The following is a 16,782-nucleotide window of genomic DNA, read 5'->3' on the forward strand; positions in this document are numbered from 1 at the left end:
AAATAAAACATGTGGTTCTTTAGGACACTGCATATTTACTTTGTAAAATAAATAAAATGTAAAGATACATAATTAAAATCACATAAGTGTACCTGTCATTCCTTCTAGAGAAAAAGAATATACCCATATACATATATATTTATCTTCTAAAATAGCACAAAAATTAAAAAATAAAAATATATATGTAAATGGCATATAAATACAAAGTGTGCATTGGCTGGAGGGGAAGACTTTTTAAAAAGACACTGGTCCTGTGTGAGTAAGCACGTGTTTGTGAATGAACCCTCTCATTCCTGTATATTCACAAAGAGCTAACTGATAATACTGTTTAAAACATCAAGGAAAAAAAACTCCATATATTTTTAGTTCAAAACTCTTCAACAAGAAAGGAAAAAAAATCATATTTTACTTACTTTTATCAAAACAGTTACAGAATTAATTCTAAGTGTAGTATTTTTGAAAAACCATAAAGAAAGAAGATATAGAAGGCTATGAAATGACCTGATCAAAAGGAAAATGCTAATGTCCCATGGCTTACTTCCTCGTCTCTAAGCCTTTTTGTCTGGGTTCCTTAAGCATCTGCTAAATCAAACCACTCCATTCATAAAGAGTCGTTCTTCGCTTTCAGACAGTTTGCTACTGGGACAGCACATTAGTGACCCCAGGCCTGCCAAAAGCTGTATCTCAGACTCATGGATTTAGCCGAGAGAGTTACTGAAGAATGAGGAGCTCATGTCTCGGATTCTCCTTTTCTTCAGTTTCATTCAGCTCTCTGCGCAGAGTCTGATGCCTCCTATTCGTGAGCTGCTCGTCCATTATGTACTATTCAAACTACACAACCTTCTGACTCCAACCAGCCTTCCAGAGCCTACAGCTGTTTTGAACCTTAAGGAGCTGTGTCAGTGACTAATAGTGCCCTTTTCTCCGACTGTGTTAAACTGACTGTCTGCACTGCAAGACCTTTGTTTTTTAACTGAATACAAAGAGAGATAAAGAACTGAGTCTGGAATTAGTGGTATAAACAGATTTCTAACGCGGGATTACCCAAATTCAGATATTACATGCTTCTCTGCAAGTTCTTCCTTACTTATCAAGTGTCATCAAAAGTAAATTCTGTCATCTTCACATAGAATGCTGAAAGAAAATAGCTAGGCTAATATCTGACCCACTAGAGGTTCTTAATAAGGTTTTGTCTACATAGGGATTCTCTATAGCTACCTGAATAGATATTGGATATTTTCAAGAGTCTGAAAGTTTAATACAAAGGTTACTAATATTGGCATAGATACAGGAGGTCTCTACAGTAAAGACCTGTTTTGAGGCAGAGGAAGAGAAGAAATCAGAAAACAGAGACATTCTCTACAACTCAAAATCAACACTTCTGCATCATCAGTTCTCAAACTCATGTCACGTCGCTGCAACTGTGACACAAATGCCAGGATGCAGGGCTTCTATGAAAGCAAAGGAAATCCTGTGAAATCCTTCCTTCACTTCATATGAGTTGTGAGCTACAAGACTGGAGACCAAAGGAGAAATGAATACTGAGATACTAGGGACAAAAAAACCTTAAACATATGCTATAAGTTGAATGTTTGTGTTCCCACCACGCCCCTCCAGAATTCATATGTTGAAACCCTAGTGCCCAATGTAATGGCACTTGGAGGTGGGACCTTTGGGAGGTGATCAGGTCATGTGAGCAGAGCCCTCATGATGGGATTAGTGCCCTTATGAGAAGCGACACCAAAGGGCTTGTTCCTCTTTCTCCCCACCATGTGAGGACACAACAAGAAGACATAAGTGTGTAAACCAGGAAGAGGACTCTCCCCGGAACCCCACCGTTCCAGCACCATGATCTTGGACTCCCAGCCTCCAGAACTGCGAGAAGGAATCGTCTGCTGTTTAAGCGACTCCGTCTGTGGCAGTCTTTACGGCAGCCCAAACTGATTGAGTGATTTGTATTAATGAGAATGCTCTGAAGCCAGAGGACACCGACAACAGAGAAGGCGAAGGAGAGCACTGATGCCAAAAATAAAAACAAAACACAAAAACCTCCATTAAATTCTGAAACTCCACTCGACAAATTATTATCTCTCAGAGGCACCAGAGAACTCCTAAGTTTGGGATATGCTACCCTGAGTTCAAACTGGTGAAATTAGTATGTATTTCCATATATTAAAAGAACCAACTTTAAAAAGTAAGTTATGACATATTTCTGTATAAGGCCAAACTTAAAGCTTTTCAAAAATTCTAAATTTATCTCTAAATGTGCTCTGGCAGCAGCATTCTAATTGCTTATCTTCTTGCTCAACAAGACCAGAGCCATGGGCTTGACCACTTGCTCAAGTCCACTCCACAGATCCAGATCCCCCACCATCTAGCCAGTTATCTCACAAGAACATTCCACAAGCTGCAGGGGCAATGGACACAACTGTGAATGATGTCATGTTCTGTTCACCCATCACCCCAAAAAGAGAAATTCAAGGGTCCTCCAAAAGTGGGCTATCCTCATAGACAGGCAAATGCATCATATCATAATGTCCCCAATATGAGGAAACACAGTAAAATAATAATAGTAACAGTAGTTAAAGATGAAGAACAGATCTCTCACCACTAGGGACAAAGCTTTTGGGGACAGATAAAAGGTCTCCCTATAGACAGGCACGCAGCAAAAAGGCACCCCTACGTACTGACAAATTACATATCCCGAGAACAGGTCATTGACTAGATACCTCTGCTAGGAGTCCTCAATTAATGCTCAAACCATACAAGCCTGAGCAGCGGCCCAGCTCAAAAACAAAAGTCTTCAGAATGAAAGGGTCCACCCCACCCCGTGCTGAGTAAGGTACGACACAGTCCTGTGAAATTCAGAATGCCAAGAAGCTTTTTAAAAGCTTTCAGAGATAAAGAGCAAGTAAACCACAAAGGTAAACAATTCCTTTCCACTCCAATTTCTCATCAGCATCTCTGGAAGCTAAACAACAATATCTTTCAAATTCTGAAGAAGAAATTATTTTAATCTAGAAATTTCTACCAAGCCAACTATCAATGTGAGTATGAAATTTCATTTTCAGTTGTTCAAAATTTTACCTTGCACATACCTTTCCTGCACATGTATTTAGAGGACAGATACACTCCAACAAAACTAAAACACAATCCAAGAAGTAAAAGGTCCAAAATAAAGAAAATTGAGGAGTTCAGTAGAAACAGTTCCAAGTAGCAGGTGTCAAGCAAGTGGAGAAAGTAATTACTGCAGCTAAACGCAACATCCCACGCATGTAAGACAGCTGTTAGACTAATGTGGTAAGGACAGCATATGGAAAGGGGCAATTAGACACTCCAGAGAAGGCAATAATAAAACATACAATCTAGGCAAAAATATGAAACAAATTTAAATGCAGCATGAGTCAAAGAAATTAATGGAATATGAGACTTCATTTGATATATATTTCAGTTAGCAAAATGCATGGTGACACAGATTACACATTCTTCCTTTATTGATCCATTCATACTATCTAATTCTGTATTAAATTTATTTATATAACCAAAATTTGATAAGCACCCTTTTTTGCTTTCTAATTTTCAGAATCAACCAATACCAACCATTTGGAAAATATAAGCACAGTATCATAAGTGAGTGCAGATTTTCAAACTTTGGCAATAAAAATAATGCTTTGGTTATTATACGGTTAATAAAAGTTAAGAAATTAAAGACATAAGATGGGAAAATACATTATAGGGTCTTTATCTCTTCTTTTTAAGTAGAAAAACTCCAAAGATTTTTATCTACTGTTACTAGACCAACAGATTTTTTAGGATATTATTTTAAAGTATCTACACATTTTTTCTCATACTTTTTTACTTCTGAAATGCCTTCCCTGCAGTATCCATCATGAAAAACATATTTACCCTACAAACCACATCCCTACATCACATTTTCCCAAATCAACTCAAAAGAAAGGCAGGTCTCTTGCTCTCTCCCTCCCGGCCCTTCCCAACAAACAGTTTATAAATCACTCCATTATGTCATCCATCACATTCTGCCCCACATTTCATGTCTGATCTGCTTTTATTATCACATGATTAAAATACTGACTTTAGTATAACCTTTGTTCCATCCATCCCTCTATGTCTTAGGAGCAGACACAGTCTCTCTTTGGACTCCCACAGAACTTCTAGTGAGCAAGAGAACCCAAAATATAGATGAGGGCAAGGTAATGAATAGTTACTCTCTCACACAGATAGGTACACTTACAGTTTAACCAAAGTTAAGAGTATTTTCATCATTAAAGTACCTGTACTAAGAAGTAAGCTCCATTCTGAAGGAATGCATCATTTCTTATTGGTAATTTTATAGTGACTTGGGTTTTTTGTTCTGGAAAAATGAGGCTATTTCTCCTGGATATATTTAAGATGCCATCTTTTGCTCGCAAAGGGGCCACAGCTCCAGCAGGAATATAAAGTGCAGAATAAAACATCTTCACATCTCCTTTAGTTCCTCCTAGTCTTGTAAAACTCAAGGATAAATATCGTTCACCTGGACTGCTTTCAATCTTCTGATTTTCCATAGGAAAAAATGTTATTAGGCCATAAACATCATCACTATCCTGAATGTAGAACAAAAGCTGCAGATAAAGGAAAAAAATATTAAAGTTATAGAATTCTCACATCTGAGATTACCAAATGGTTTATTTTCTAAGACTATTCTGATTTGTAATATTTATTTATGTACCACATCTAAAAATGATCACTCTTACATGTAACAGAGTAAACGATGAATCAAAAACACATTAGCAAACTTTGTGGAATTTTTTTAAGAGCAAACTTTTTATTTATAGAAGGAACAACCTTAAGAAAGGGAAGCAACTATCATTTCTAAAATCAGTGTTCTTTCTGTCACAGCGAACTAAACAGAAATGTGATTTACGTGATCAAATTCTTTGGCTATTTCATAGCACAGAAACAGTCACCCAAGTTAAATGTAACAAGAGATCTACCTCTGCTGGTTCGCTCACTTCTGCACCTCCTCGTATTGTATGAGGTAGAATCTGAAGTAGGTAAGCCTCCGCCTCTTCTGGAAGATCGTCATTAACAACGGTGAGAGGAATCGATGCCAACATCTGCCCTTGTGCAAAACGGAGAACTCCAGAACTTGGCCTGATATCCACTGTTACCGGTGAAGGATCACTGTTATTCCGCGTCAACACCCAGTTCACAGAAATATTCCCATGAGTGCCACCATTTCTAACCACTGTTATTTCTTCAAATCTAGAATTTTTTTAAAGAAAATATGTCACACAATACACTCTATTTCCCTCAAATAGGTATTTTCATATCAAGTTGGCCATCAGACACTGGTAAAAGCAGAATCCAAATTATAAAGAATGATCGTTTTAATATGAATGAGTAGAGATGTAGATGTGTCCTAGGAAACTACCATAACATGAATTCACTTGCATCTTTAAATCACTCCTCAAATAAGAAAGAAAACAGTGAAACAACAGTCGAGGAATTGACACATACTCTTGACAGCTCATCACTATATCCAACACCACAAACATTAAATCTTAGAATAACATATTTAAGTATTTGTAGCAACACAACACTTAAATCCTACCTTGATGTCGTATCTTCATCAATTATAACTGTCCTTTCAAACAAGACACTGTTGAGTGAGAGGACTCCATAAGGTTTGTCGTTTGGCTTAATGGTAACCTGGACAACAGAAGGGCCTAAGAGCACAGCATCTCCCTGTAAGGTATCTTTCAGTAACATGACATGAAATGATTCAGCAATCTCCGGTATGGCATCATCAACTATTTGAAATTTCAGGTGTGATTCATAAATAAAAGGTGGAAAAACAATAGTTGTGTTTGGCTGAAGATCAATGAAGTCTAAATTCTGCACTGCATGTGCTGTTGAATTCCCAGTTATAACAATATAACTGATCAAAACTTCATATTCATCAGATCCAATCAGATTTCCATTGTCATCTTTTCCACGAACCACTGGGATTGTGAGTATGTGGTCTTCTTCGGGTACCAAATAAACACTTTGTACGAATCTCACAGGACTATCATTTTTCTTAATGATGATCTCAACTGAGCTCCTAGAAGTGTTGATCTCAGCTCCTCCTTCAACATTTTTCAGTTGAATCAAAAATATTTCATCATTTTCTGGAACCTGTCAAAGAAATATAAACAGTGGCAAAACACCAATAGCCAAAACATGTGCAAAAAAACCCATAGTGTAAAAAGTCCCTATGTTTCAATGTAAATACGTAGAAATAAAGATTCTTTAACTGAAGGAAACAGATAAAGAGGTTTATCTGGTGTCCATTTACAAAAATATTTTCCCAAGGTAAATAACATATTTTAGATAAAGCAAAGGTATTGAAGTACTGGTATAATGTCTTTCAACTTGATAAATCTTTAGATAACTAAAATGGACATAATTCTTACTAGTTTCATCAGGTGGGTAGGGTCAGAAGCAGCATTCAAGGTCAAATAATAGCTAAGAATCTGAAAAACTACATGAAACACCACAAATGGTTAGTTTTCAATCATGCAAATTATTCTTGCTTCTCTCTAAACGGTTTCTAACTCAAGAGTTAAGTATATGATACAAATCATACGATTTTCAAAATACTCATCACAGCTCTCTGGAGAACAAGCCATAAGAGTCACTATTAGGCAAAATGATGACACCGTTAAGATGAAACTTCTTTTTTTTAACTGCACAGAAATCCTAGGGATAATCTTTACTGTGCTAGTTGAGCTTTTCCTTCACTCTAAATGAATGAAAGTGAAAAAATACGTAAGTTTACTTCCATCAACAGCAATATACAAAGTAAAGCTATTTATCTCAAAAAAGAAATGTAATATTTGATGATCTTTTCCCCTCAACTTTACTAAGGAATAATTGACAAATATAATTTTAATATACTTAAGGGGTACAGCATGATGATTTGATACATATATACACATGTACACATATATATACATATATATAGAGAGAGAGAGATACTTAGTGACTATCAAGAGCAAGATAATTAACACACCCATCACCTCCGATAGTTAATTCTTTGCGTGTGTATGCGGAGACTGCCTGAGTCCTACTCTCAGCAACTTTTAAGTATACAAAACCGTATTATTAATGCTGCACATCAGGTCTGCAAAAGATGATCTTTAAATGTACAATTAAAATATATAATTAGTCATTGCCCCAAATTATAACCTGTTCAACGTTCTGGAATCTAAAAACAAAAGGTTTTTGTTAGCTTCCAGAAGATGAACTTGAGCTATTGACGCTACCTAATACTTCATTTTTTCAAGATAAATACTCTTTTCTAACAATGTCTTCTAATTCATTTTTTTCTTCTCTTAGGATTTGTTGTAATTTGGTTTCATGATATTTTGTGGGAAGGTAGAGGGATGATTATAAATTCCCAGCTATTCCCTTTTTTTCTGTTATATTACCACGATTATTTCATTAAAAGTCAAGTTTTCTTTTGATTAGCTCCTGGGGAACATCTTTGTACATATTGTTCAAACTCATTCTTTCCTTACCAGTTAAACTAGCTGTGTCATAGATTTCATTTCTTGGTAGCTTCGATGTGAAATCAAAAAGAACAAAAGCCTTCCTATGAATGTGAACATTTAAAATATCCAAACAAAAGAGTATCAATTGTAAGAGAATTTTCTTTGCTTTTATAGTAAAATATTTATGCTGGGTAAGTAATACTGTTCCTGCTCAAAACTGAAATCACTAGCAAAAATCAATCCTCAAGGTTTACAGAAAGCTTCAATGTTTGCATTAAGGGTGGCTGCCAGTTACGTTCAAGTTCATTACCCTTTAGATATACAATTTCATGTGAATTAAATAAGGTGAATATTAACAAGATATATTCCAAAATAGCTATTAATAGTTAAGGCATAATTGACCACAATACACTAACTTTTACATAGGCCTGTGTTCTTGAATAATTTCAAATATTAAACATAATTTAATACATTTCATAATGTTCTCTAACATGTCTTGTTCCTTTCAAGCATTTAACACTATCCTACCTCATCATCAAGTACTGTCAAGTTATAAACTACTGTTGCTCTGCCAGGAGGAAACGTGATATTTCCTTTAACTGGACTTAAATCTTCTTCAGGTGGATTTGGGCCCCCCTCGACCTGCAAGGAAACACACAGTGCCATCAATAAATATAAAATATTCCATAAGAGTAAGAAAGCATTATTGTGATATCAGCTGACATATTTACTTAAAAAGGTTTTGCAAGAAGAATGATACTAACCTGTATTAAGTCTGCTTTTCTAATTGACAGTCAAGGCCTACAATATAATTATAAATCTTGACTATAATTACAGTAAACTACATGGTTTCTAAGAGCTTTCTCTTTTCTTCTCAACCATAATATTAAACTTGAGGAAAAAATACTTGTTTTCAAGAAAAGCATAAATGCTTTTTCTTGAGAGGAAGGTATTTAAAATTAGTATATTCTCTTACATAATGGAATCAAATACCAGTTCGACCACTGACGGTATAACCTTGGGCAAGGTATTTAACAACTGTGTGTAGCTTTTCCCTCATCTTGAAAATGAGCATAATAATATCCACTCCCCAGGCTACAGGTGAAGATTTAATAAAATCATATACTTTTTGAAAAGTATTTTTTAAGTACTCTGTGCCTGACCTCTTTTTGGTATTAAGGATATAGCAGTGAACAAGGCAAACTTCTTAAATCACCAGGACCTTACATTTAATGAAAGGGAACAACTGGAAAATAAATAAATATGTGTCCAATGATGATAAGTACTATGGAGAAAAAACCTAAAAGGGCATGAGGGACGCTGAGTGCTGGGAAGAGGTACAGTTTGCATGCAGTGATATTCAGCATGAAGCACTCAGAACAGCACCGGGCAGTATTAAGTGCTTCACAAATGTTAGCTGTAATCATTTCAACAAAAGAAAAGGCTTAAGATCCAATAAAATAACTCCAGGCATCTACAAAGAGTTGAAAACACCATAACCTGATGATGTCTTATTGTTTCTACAGCCAATTTTTTTTCCAGTTTTTGGAGGTAACTCCTGTTAACACCATCCATCAAGTGAATTTTTTTAAAGGTGGGATGTATAAAAGGGGGAAGACTGCATATTAAGTAATTTTATATATGCCTAAGAAACCCATGGGAATTTTTTAAATTTATATCCTTGAAAAGATTTATCATGAAAGTTCTATGAATTTTATATAATTTACACTATTATTGTTATTATGATTATTATTATTCAATTTGTGGTTTATTACTATCCTGTACCTAAAATGATAGCTTGTGTTTCATGTAAGCATAGTATATTCAAGTAGAAAGGAATACATTCTTATACTAAACATGACATTTAAAAGATAATGGAAGTATTTACTTTTATTTCATTTTCATTAAGGGTCATGTTTACTATAAAAGGACCTTGATTTCTAAATTTGTAGCCATCTGGTATGAACCCTAAAGTGTTAACCATATAAAATTATTTCACAGCGAACTTACCTCAAAAGTCACAGTGACCATTCCATAGGTTCCTTTTTCTCTGATGAGAGTAAGAGGCACAGATTCATTTCTGCCCCTGGGTTCACTCGCTGTGACTGAGAAAGGCTATTGGGAAGAGCAAAGACCATCAGGCACTGATTCATCAGAGGTAGGAGGTCATGCAAACTATAACATAGGAATACTCAATTTCCACAAACAAATCAATCCACATTGCACACTAAGAATGTGGAGTTTCCTAGCTTTCATTAACTGTAGCTAGTAAATGCTTAAAAGGTTAAAGTAATAGTATAGAAGAAACAAAACTAGTCAAGCAAAAGATGAAGGTTCTTGGTCTACTTCTACCAACAACTAACTGTTCTACTGAGGAATCTTAAAGGTTATCTGGTCCAAAGATGACACATTCAAATGCTCCCAGTGGTCCAGGAGGTCACAGAAATGAGTTGTGCCTTAACCTCAGCGCAGCTCCCTGGGACTCCCACTCAGCCTTGCCCCCAACCACTGTTCACTCATTGGTCAAACTGCCACTGAAAAACGGACAACTGCCAGCAACTTTCAGGACATGATCACTGAGGGGAAGAAAGAGCCAAGACTTCAAATACTGGAATGTGCTGGCATGGCTGGCTGAAACTCAGGGTGCAAGGGGAAAGTGGCCATGTTCACGCTAGCTAAGGCAGCAGGGCCCATCTCTCCAGGTGGCACTAAGTCTCAGTATCCCAGTCCATAAACAGGATCAGGAATGCCTGTCTCAAAGGGTTGTGATGAGGTTTCAATGAGATCATTCATGTCTGAGAGCTTATTCTTGTACATGACACACAGGAAGGGCCCAGCAAATGTTGGCTGTAATTATAATCATCATCATCAATGTTATCTTCATCATCAGTATAATCATCATCCTCCCAGGTACCAAAGTCAGCCTATGTAGTAACTACTGTGAGCTCAACAGTTACTTAGTTTAATTTTAATCAAACAGGGCAGGTGCTCAGTCAGAGGCTGCCTGGCAGCTCCGGGACCACAAGAATCAGGGACCTGGGACCAACGCGAGAGACTAGGATTCCGAGGGAGCTAAGATATTTAATGCCAAAAAAGGAAGAAGGAAAGAAAGCTTTAAATCAATCAGCATGTGTTTGGAGATAAGCTGGGAGTTAAGTTTAGAGAAAAGGCAGTAAGGAGAAAAATTAAGCAATTAGGAGACTGGTTCATGAATAACTAATAATCCCCTATCATTCAAATAGAAGTGATTAATTTTTATAAATGTTGATATAATGGAGGCTACAAAATGTCTCTGATATTGTCATTACCCATGTATCCTTTTCAATAAAGATACTGCAACTATAAAGATCATATTTATCTATGGCCTACCTTGTTTCAAAGACAATTTAAGGTACTAAGAAAATGACATAAATACACCAACCGAAACTGGAAAATAAATAAAAAACTGGAGAGTGTCATATTATCTTTTAGTAATGATAATTAGTAACATGATTCAAAAAGACCACATCAGGAAGGTTACTGTAGAGTAAAACTTACTTTAGATATTGGCAATATCCAATTTTACTTGAGATAAATTTTGTTTTATTTTAGAGCTAAAAACAGTTTATCTCAAGGAAGGACCCATTTTGCGTGTTTTTTTTTTTCTAAAGATAAAATCCTCTGAACACAGGTCTCGCCAGTGACACATGAATATGGAGGAAAAATAAACTTCTGAGCAAAACTGAGGGGGATGACATAAAGTTTTAATCTTTAAGAAATATTAAGGGGGGAGGGTATAGCTCAGCGGTAGACTGCATGCTTAGCATGCGCAAGGTCCTGGGTTCAATTACCAGTACCTCCACTAAAAAATAAAATAAAATAAAAAACTAATTTAAAAATCCATAAAGAAACCTAATTACCTCCCCACAACACATAAAAAAACAAATAAAAGAAATACTAATTAATAAGAAAATCTCAGGGTAGGGACTGACTATAGAATTTTTAAGAGCTATAATGTCTGCTATTCAATTGTAAGTTTAATTGGTTTTTCCAGTATTCTTTCAATATGTTTTTCTTGTCTCGAGTCATTCGAAATTTTCAAAGGAGGCTAACAAACAGACAGTGCTTTTTTACGTGGCAGTTGGGGACATCAAGCAGAAGGAACTAGGTTACAACATCTACTGCAGACTGAATGTTTGTGCCTCCCACCAAAATTCATGTTCAAATCCTAACCTCCAATGTGATGGTATTAGGAGGCATTTCGGAGGGGATTAGGTTACACGGGCTCTACCTTCTTGCACCAGATTAGTACCCTCTAAAAGAGACCCCAGAGACCTCTCCTGCCCCTTCTACCATAACAAAACACAATAAAAAGATAACTGTCTGTGAAACAGGAAGTAGGCCTACACCAAACACCAAATCTGCTGATGCCCTGATCTTGGACTTCTTAACTGCTGTAACTATAAGAAATAAATTTCTGTGGTTTCTCAGCCACCTAGTCCATGGTATTTTGTTCCTGCAGATGGAACTAGGACATCAGGGTTAGAGGCCATCAAAAGAGGTAACAAATGAATCAGGTGGAATGATCAGCAGAAAAAGATCAGGGCAAGAGATGACCATTCTCACTTCAAAGGACTCCTCACTCCAGAGAAATTTTAGGTAGAACAAAAGGACAGTCTATAGAATGTAGAATATGGATAGAGTTAGAGCAAATTTTATTTACATGTCAAAAGACAGGATGATACGAGGTAACATGAGATGTAATCAGAAAATTTAATAAACTATTATCTAGCAACCACAAGATTAATCAAATTGTAACCATACCATATTAAGTGAAATAATACCAAATGCATTGTCATTTGACAATATTGTCACAGTAACAGTCCTTGGCCAGCCAAGCTTTACATTTGCTGAAGTTTTCTAAAATAAAAGCCAAAAAATAAATTAATAAATTAAACATAATAAAAAAATTATTTTAATAGAATTTCAGTTGTTACATAATTATTCAGAATATGAATGAATATACAAGTGTAATCTTAATGCACAGATTAAAAAAAATTCAAATTAAATCAACATGGTAAAGAAGTCCCAAACAAGAATTCTTCAAAAGAGTTTTGAAAACCATTAATCACTGACTGTTAAAATAAGTAAACACTGAGTAATATAATTATTCTAGTCTCATTACTAATACAACAGAGAATTAAGTAACAATATGAAATTCTGTTCAAATGTAATTCTTTTCTTATACTATAGAAGGTGCTGAAACTTCAGAATTAGTTATTCTATAAATCACAAAGCAAAATTAAACCTAAGATATTAAAACAATTTTTCTAGTAAATATGGGGAAAGTTTGCTACAGCATTTCTATTGATATTCAACAGCAGCATAAATGAATGTGAAAAAGTGATTTACAAAAGCAAAACATGATTGCTTCAAGTATCATTTTCATAAAAATCATACCAACACAATCATTCTAAAAAACTTCTCAATGCACTTCAGAAAAATCAGCTAGCACTGTGTTAGCAGCCTCAACCTAACAGATCAAGCCATAAAGAACAATTAAACCTTCGGCTATTCAAGCATTTTTCCCAGGGGCGCTCTACTCTAAGGCACTGGGACCTCCCACTTCCATGCTTGTTTTTTGTATCCTTCTCCTTTGAACTCAGAAGTCACGGTCATTCTTTGTGCATCTGATAGCACAGGAGGGATAAAAGAGAAAAAGGGCCAAAGGGAAGACAAGGTTTTCCTGAGCATCTGTCATGGCGATTCCTGAATAAGCTGAATTAATCCAAAAACTAGCTGTAGAATCTTCTAAACAAGATTGTCTAAGGAATAACCAGACCGTGGAATTGCCAAAGAGACTGTCAATTCTGTCTTCTATGAAAATCACCACCAGTCACCTAAACTGGCTTATCTCTAGAGAAATTGATTTTTAAGCATTTTAAGATTTTTATAAGTTTAAGAGGGAAAGGAGGACTTACCTGTAAAGTTAAGTGAAAAATAAAAGTTTCATCTGGCTCTGGCAAATCATCATCACATACTGCTATGTACACTGTTCTATTTGTTTCTCCAACAGGTATAAAAGCTGCAGCATATGTGTCAAAAAAGTCTCCAGTGTCTTCTCCATACAGCTATCAATGTAAAACACAGGTCGTTCTTACATGACACAGTGTTAGGATAAGCAAAATGGATGCTAACTGGAGCAATCGACAGAAAAAATACATGACTCGTCAAGTGACACTGATGCTTACAAGATGAGATGTGCAAGAACAAAACAAGTATTTAACACTTGATAAGAAACTCCTTTAAAAGCATTATTAAAAAAGTGATTCTATACAAAAATATTTGTTTATGCTCTGGAAGGCAAAGGAATCACACAGAAAAGTAATAATTATATAGGAAAGTAATGATGTGAATTTTTTTTTCTCTGCCTCTTGATGGATCTGAAATGGATTCCAGCAAACCTCATACGAAGGCACATTGTAGCTGAAACTCTCCCAAAGAAGAGGTGTAAGTAGCCTGCCAAAATATATCAGGAAAATCAATGATTTTCCCTATCAGCTTCCAGGAAACTGCTCTTTCCAAAACTTTCAACCTGAAGTTTTATTTATATTCTCCCACACCACCAATAAAGACCCAATTCTTTTAGCATTCCAAACTTAGTAGTCATTACAAACTTTTCCTTAAAACTTTTTAAGACCTCACTCTGTAACATCAGCATTGCTGATAAGACTCGCAAGGAGGCAGGAATTATGAAATTATTAAAGGAGCAACTTCTTATGCAAATCCAAATGAGATTTCCTACATCAAAGAACTCAAAGTGAGTAACTTAGCTATTAGAAAAAATATGATTTAGTATAAATAAAAAATGAAGCACCTCTATAGGGACACTGTAGTCAATTTCTAGTTTTCATTTACTAAAAAGACTTAGTTTTAAATACTTGAGAAATCCAAGTAAGTTGTCAAAGGTGTTGCAAAACTTGTACTCATGCCTTAATATAAAAAGGGGCAAAGCCTTTCAGAAAGCATCAAATATCAAGAGCCACTGAAAGAAAGAGAAAATCACAATAATCCAACCCCTAAAATCATTTACAACTTTAACAATGCAAAATATGCAAAAACTGATATGTATGTAAACAGTTTAATAAGAGCAACATTTACAACAGTAAAAATTAGAAGCAACCTCAATGAAAAATTGTTCAGAAATGATTGGGAAATGACATCGCCATCCCGAAAAGTTGTGAAAATGATAGTGTAACCTGAAAAAATTATTAGGATACAATCAAAACTATTCGTAAAAGGTTGTACATTCAAATTAAAAATGCAATGCACAAAATCGTAATACTAGATTTCTTTCTTAGGTAGTTTTTCTCCATTGTCTCTTTTTACAGTGTTTCCCAATGTGATGATTTAACCTATTGCTTAAAAACTTATTTTTTTCGCAGGGGGGTAATTATGTTTATTCGTGTATTTATAGAGGAGGTACCGGGGATTGAGCCCAGGGCCTCGTACATGTTAAGCCTGAGCTCTGCCACTTGAGCTATACCCTCCCCCTAAAACTTATTTTTTAAAACAAAAATTCCAAGTAGTTTGGGCCTCAAATATAGCATATGACATGACTTTCTGGTTAAGCACAGACACAAATACATGTTCAAACTATCCATCCACTAACTAAGCGGTGTGCAAGATAGAGCAAGAGTTTAACAAATTCTACTTAACTTCTACTTAAGTTAATTTCTCCTTAAAAAGGAGCTCTCTGACACAACCAAGGGTTTTTTTAATTGCCATTTTTTGACTTTTAAATATTTCATATATTGTCTCTAAGCCACTTGACACAATTATAAATTTGAGCAGTGCTAACTAGAATCCAAATTACCCAAAATGAAGTGTTCTTTTACTTAGAAATACTTCTTGATATTTTCGGGTTTTGTTTTAAAATAAATACATGAACACTTTAAAATAATCAGTCTAGATCTTTAAAATGCTATTATTGTCAAATATATGTGCTACCCTGGAGCACTTTATAAACCTCTAAGAAACATGAGAGAATAAATAGTGTATCTGCAAACTGTTTATCATAATGGAACTACTCAGAATCTCAAACAGTTAAAAATATTCTTGTCACTGAAACTAAGAAATTTCAACTATTTCTATATAAACAGAAGCACAGTCATTTCTTACCGATACAACTGCAGTGACATTTGCTGGGTCTCCTATCCTTTCAATGACAAGACGAATAACTGTTGTACTTGTTTCATTAACTACAAATTCTGTTTGTCCGGCAAACCTTATTTCTGTCTCTCCAAACACAAAAGGGATGAATAAAGCTGAAAGAAGATTTACTAATAAAGATGCAGAGGGCATCCCTATAGGAAAAAAAAAAGATTTTTTTCACAAAACATACCCAATATATTTTCATTAAATTGCACTGTCTACAGATATTAACACAGATGAAAAGTTAATAAGCAACTAAGACATAAACACATCAAATATTAAGCCATCCAATTCACATGTGTGACCACAGAAATAAGTCAGAAACCACAATCCTCTTCTATGGTTCTGTTTACTATCCATAACTTAACATATTAACATAATAGTTATAACGAGCCTTAAACTTATTTATTAAATTCAGTTTTTAAAAAATTTTTTCCCTCCAATTTATTCTTAAAAATACTTGAGCAGCAGCATAAAAACTGAATTAAAGCCCCACCTTCCCCCAAATGAAACTGTAAAATACAAGCCAAAACTGAAAGTTACCAAATGGATCAATAATCTTACTGGGCGATTATCTATCTGATGATCATGAGCGAACCCCTGAAACATAAAGCAGCTGAAGCTAAAACTTCCCTGGTTATCTCTATTTTTTCCTTAATTTTGTCTTCTTTGAGAGTACTTCTTAAAAACTTTTAGATATTGCAAAGAAATGCTAATCCTTTCAGAAAACTGAAAGAAAATTTCCAGGACTTCTCCCACTTTACTGGCTAAAACACTAATACCACTTCTTAGAAAATGTCCATATTGCTTTAAAACTAAGCAAATTTGGCAAAGTGTTTTATTTCTTTTCCATAATTTCTATTGTGCTCTTCTTAGTACAATGTGTGTGTTTATGAGTCATCAATATTGTTCCCACTTTCAGCACTGTGTGATTCAAATGTTTTCAAAAGCACAACAGTGCAGAAGCCTTTGAAAGATCTGCTGTTTTGTAATGTAGATGCACCTCTAAAAATGTGAACAATTTATCTCACGGATCATTAAGATTCCAAAG

At 35.2% G+C, this 16,782-nt stretch overlaps 1 protein-coding gene across 1 annotated transcript in view; it reads right to left on the reverse strand.

Moving 5' to 3' along the window:
* The window catches only part of ADGRV1 (adhesion G protein-coupled receptor V1), a 440,955-nt gene extending 425,074 nt beyond the window's left edge, over positions 1-15,881 (reverse strand). The window contains exons 1-8 of the mRNA XM_072958404.1: positions 15,699-15,881; positions 13,499-13,648; positions 12,342-12,437; positions 9,549-9,653; positions 8,067-8,180; positions 5,615-6,180; positions 4,995-5,265; positions 4,293-4,622 (exon numbers count right to left, since the gene is read on the reverse strand). Coding sequence (XP_072814505.1) covers positions 4,293-4,622; positions 4,995-5,265; positions 5,615-6,180; positions 8,067-8,180; positions 9,549-9,653; positions 12,342-12,437; positions 13,499-13,648; positions 15,699-15,881 — 1,815 coding nt within the window. The remainder of the gene's footprint in view (positions 1-4,292; positions 4,623-4,994; positions 5,266-5,614; positions 6,181-8,066; positions 8,181-9,548; positions 9,654-12,341; positions 12,438-13,498; positions 13,649-15,698) is intronic.
* Between the last annotated feature and the right edge of the window lie 901 nt (positions 15,882-16,782).

The sequence above is a fragment of the Vicugna pacos genome, chromosome 3 (genome assembly GCF_048564905.1).
Source record: "Vicugna pacos chromosome 3, VicPac4, whole genome shotgun sequence".
Lineage (NCBI taxonomy): Eukaryota > Metazoa > Chordata > Mammalia > Artiodactyla > Camelidae > Vicugna > Vicugna pacos.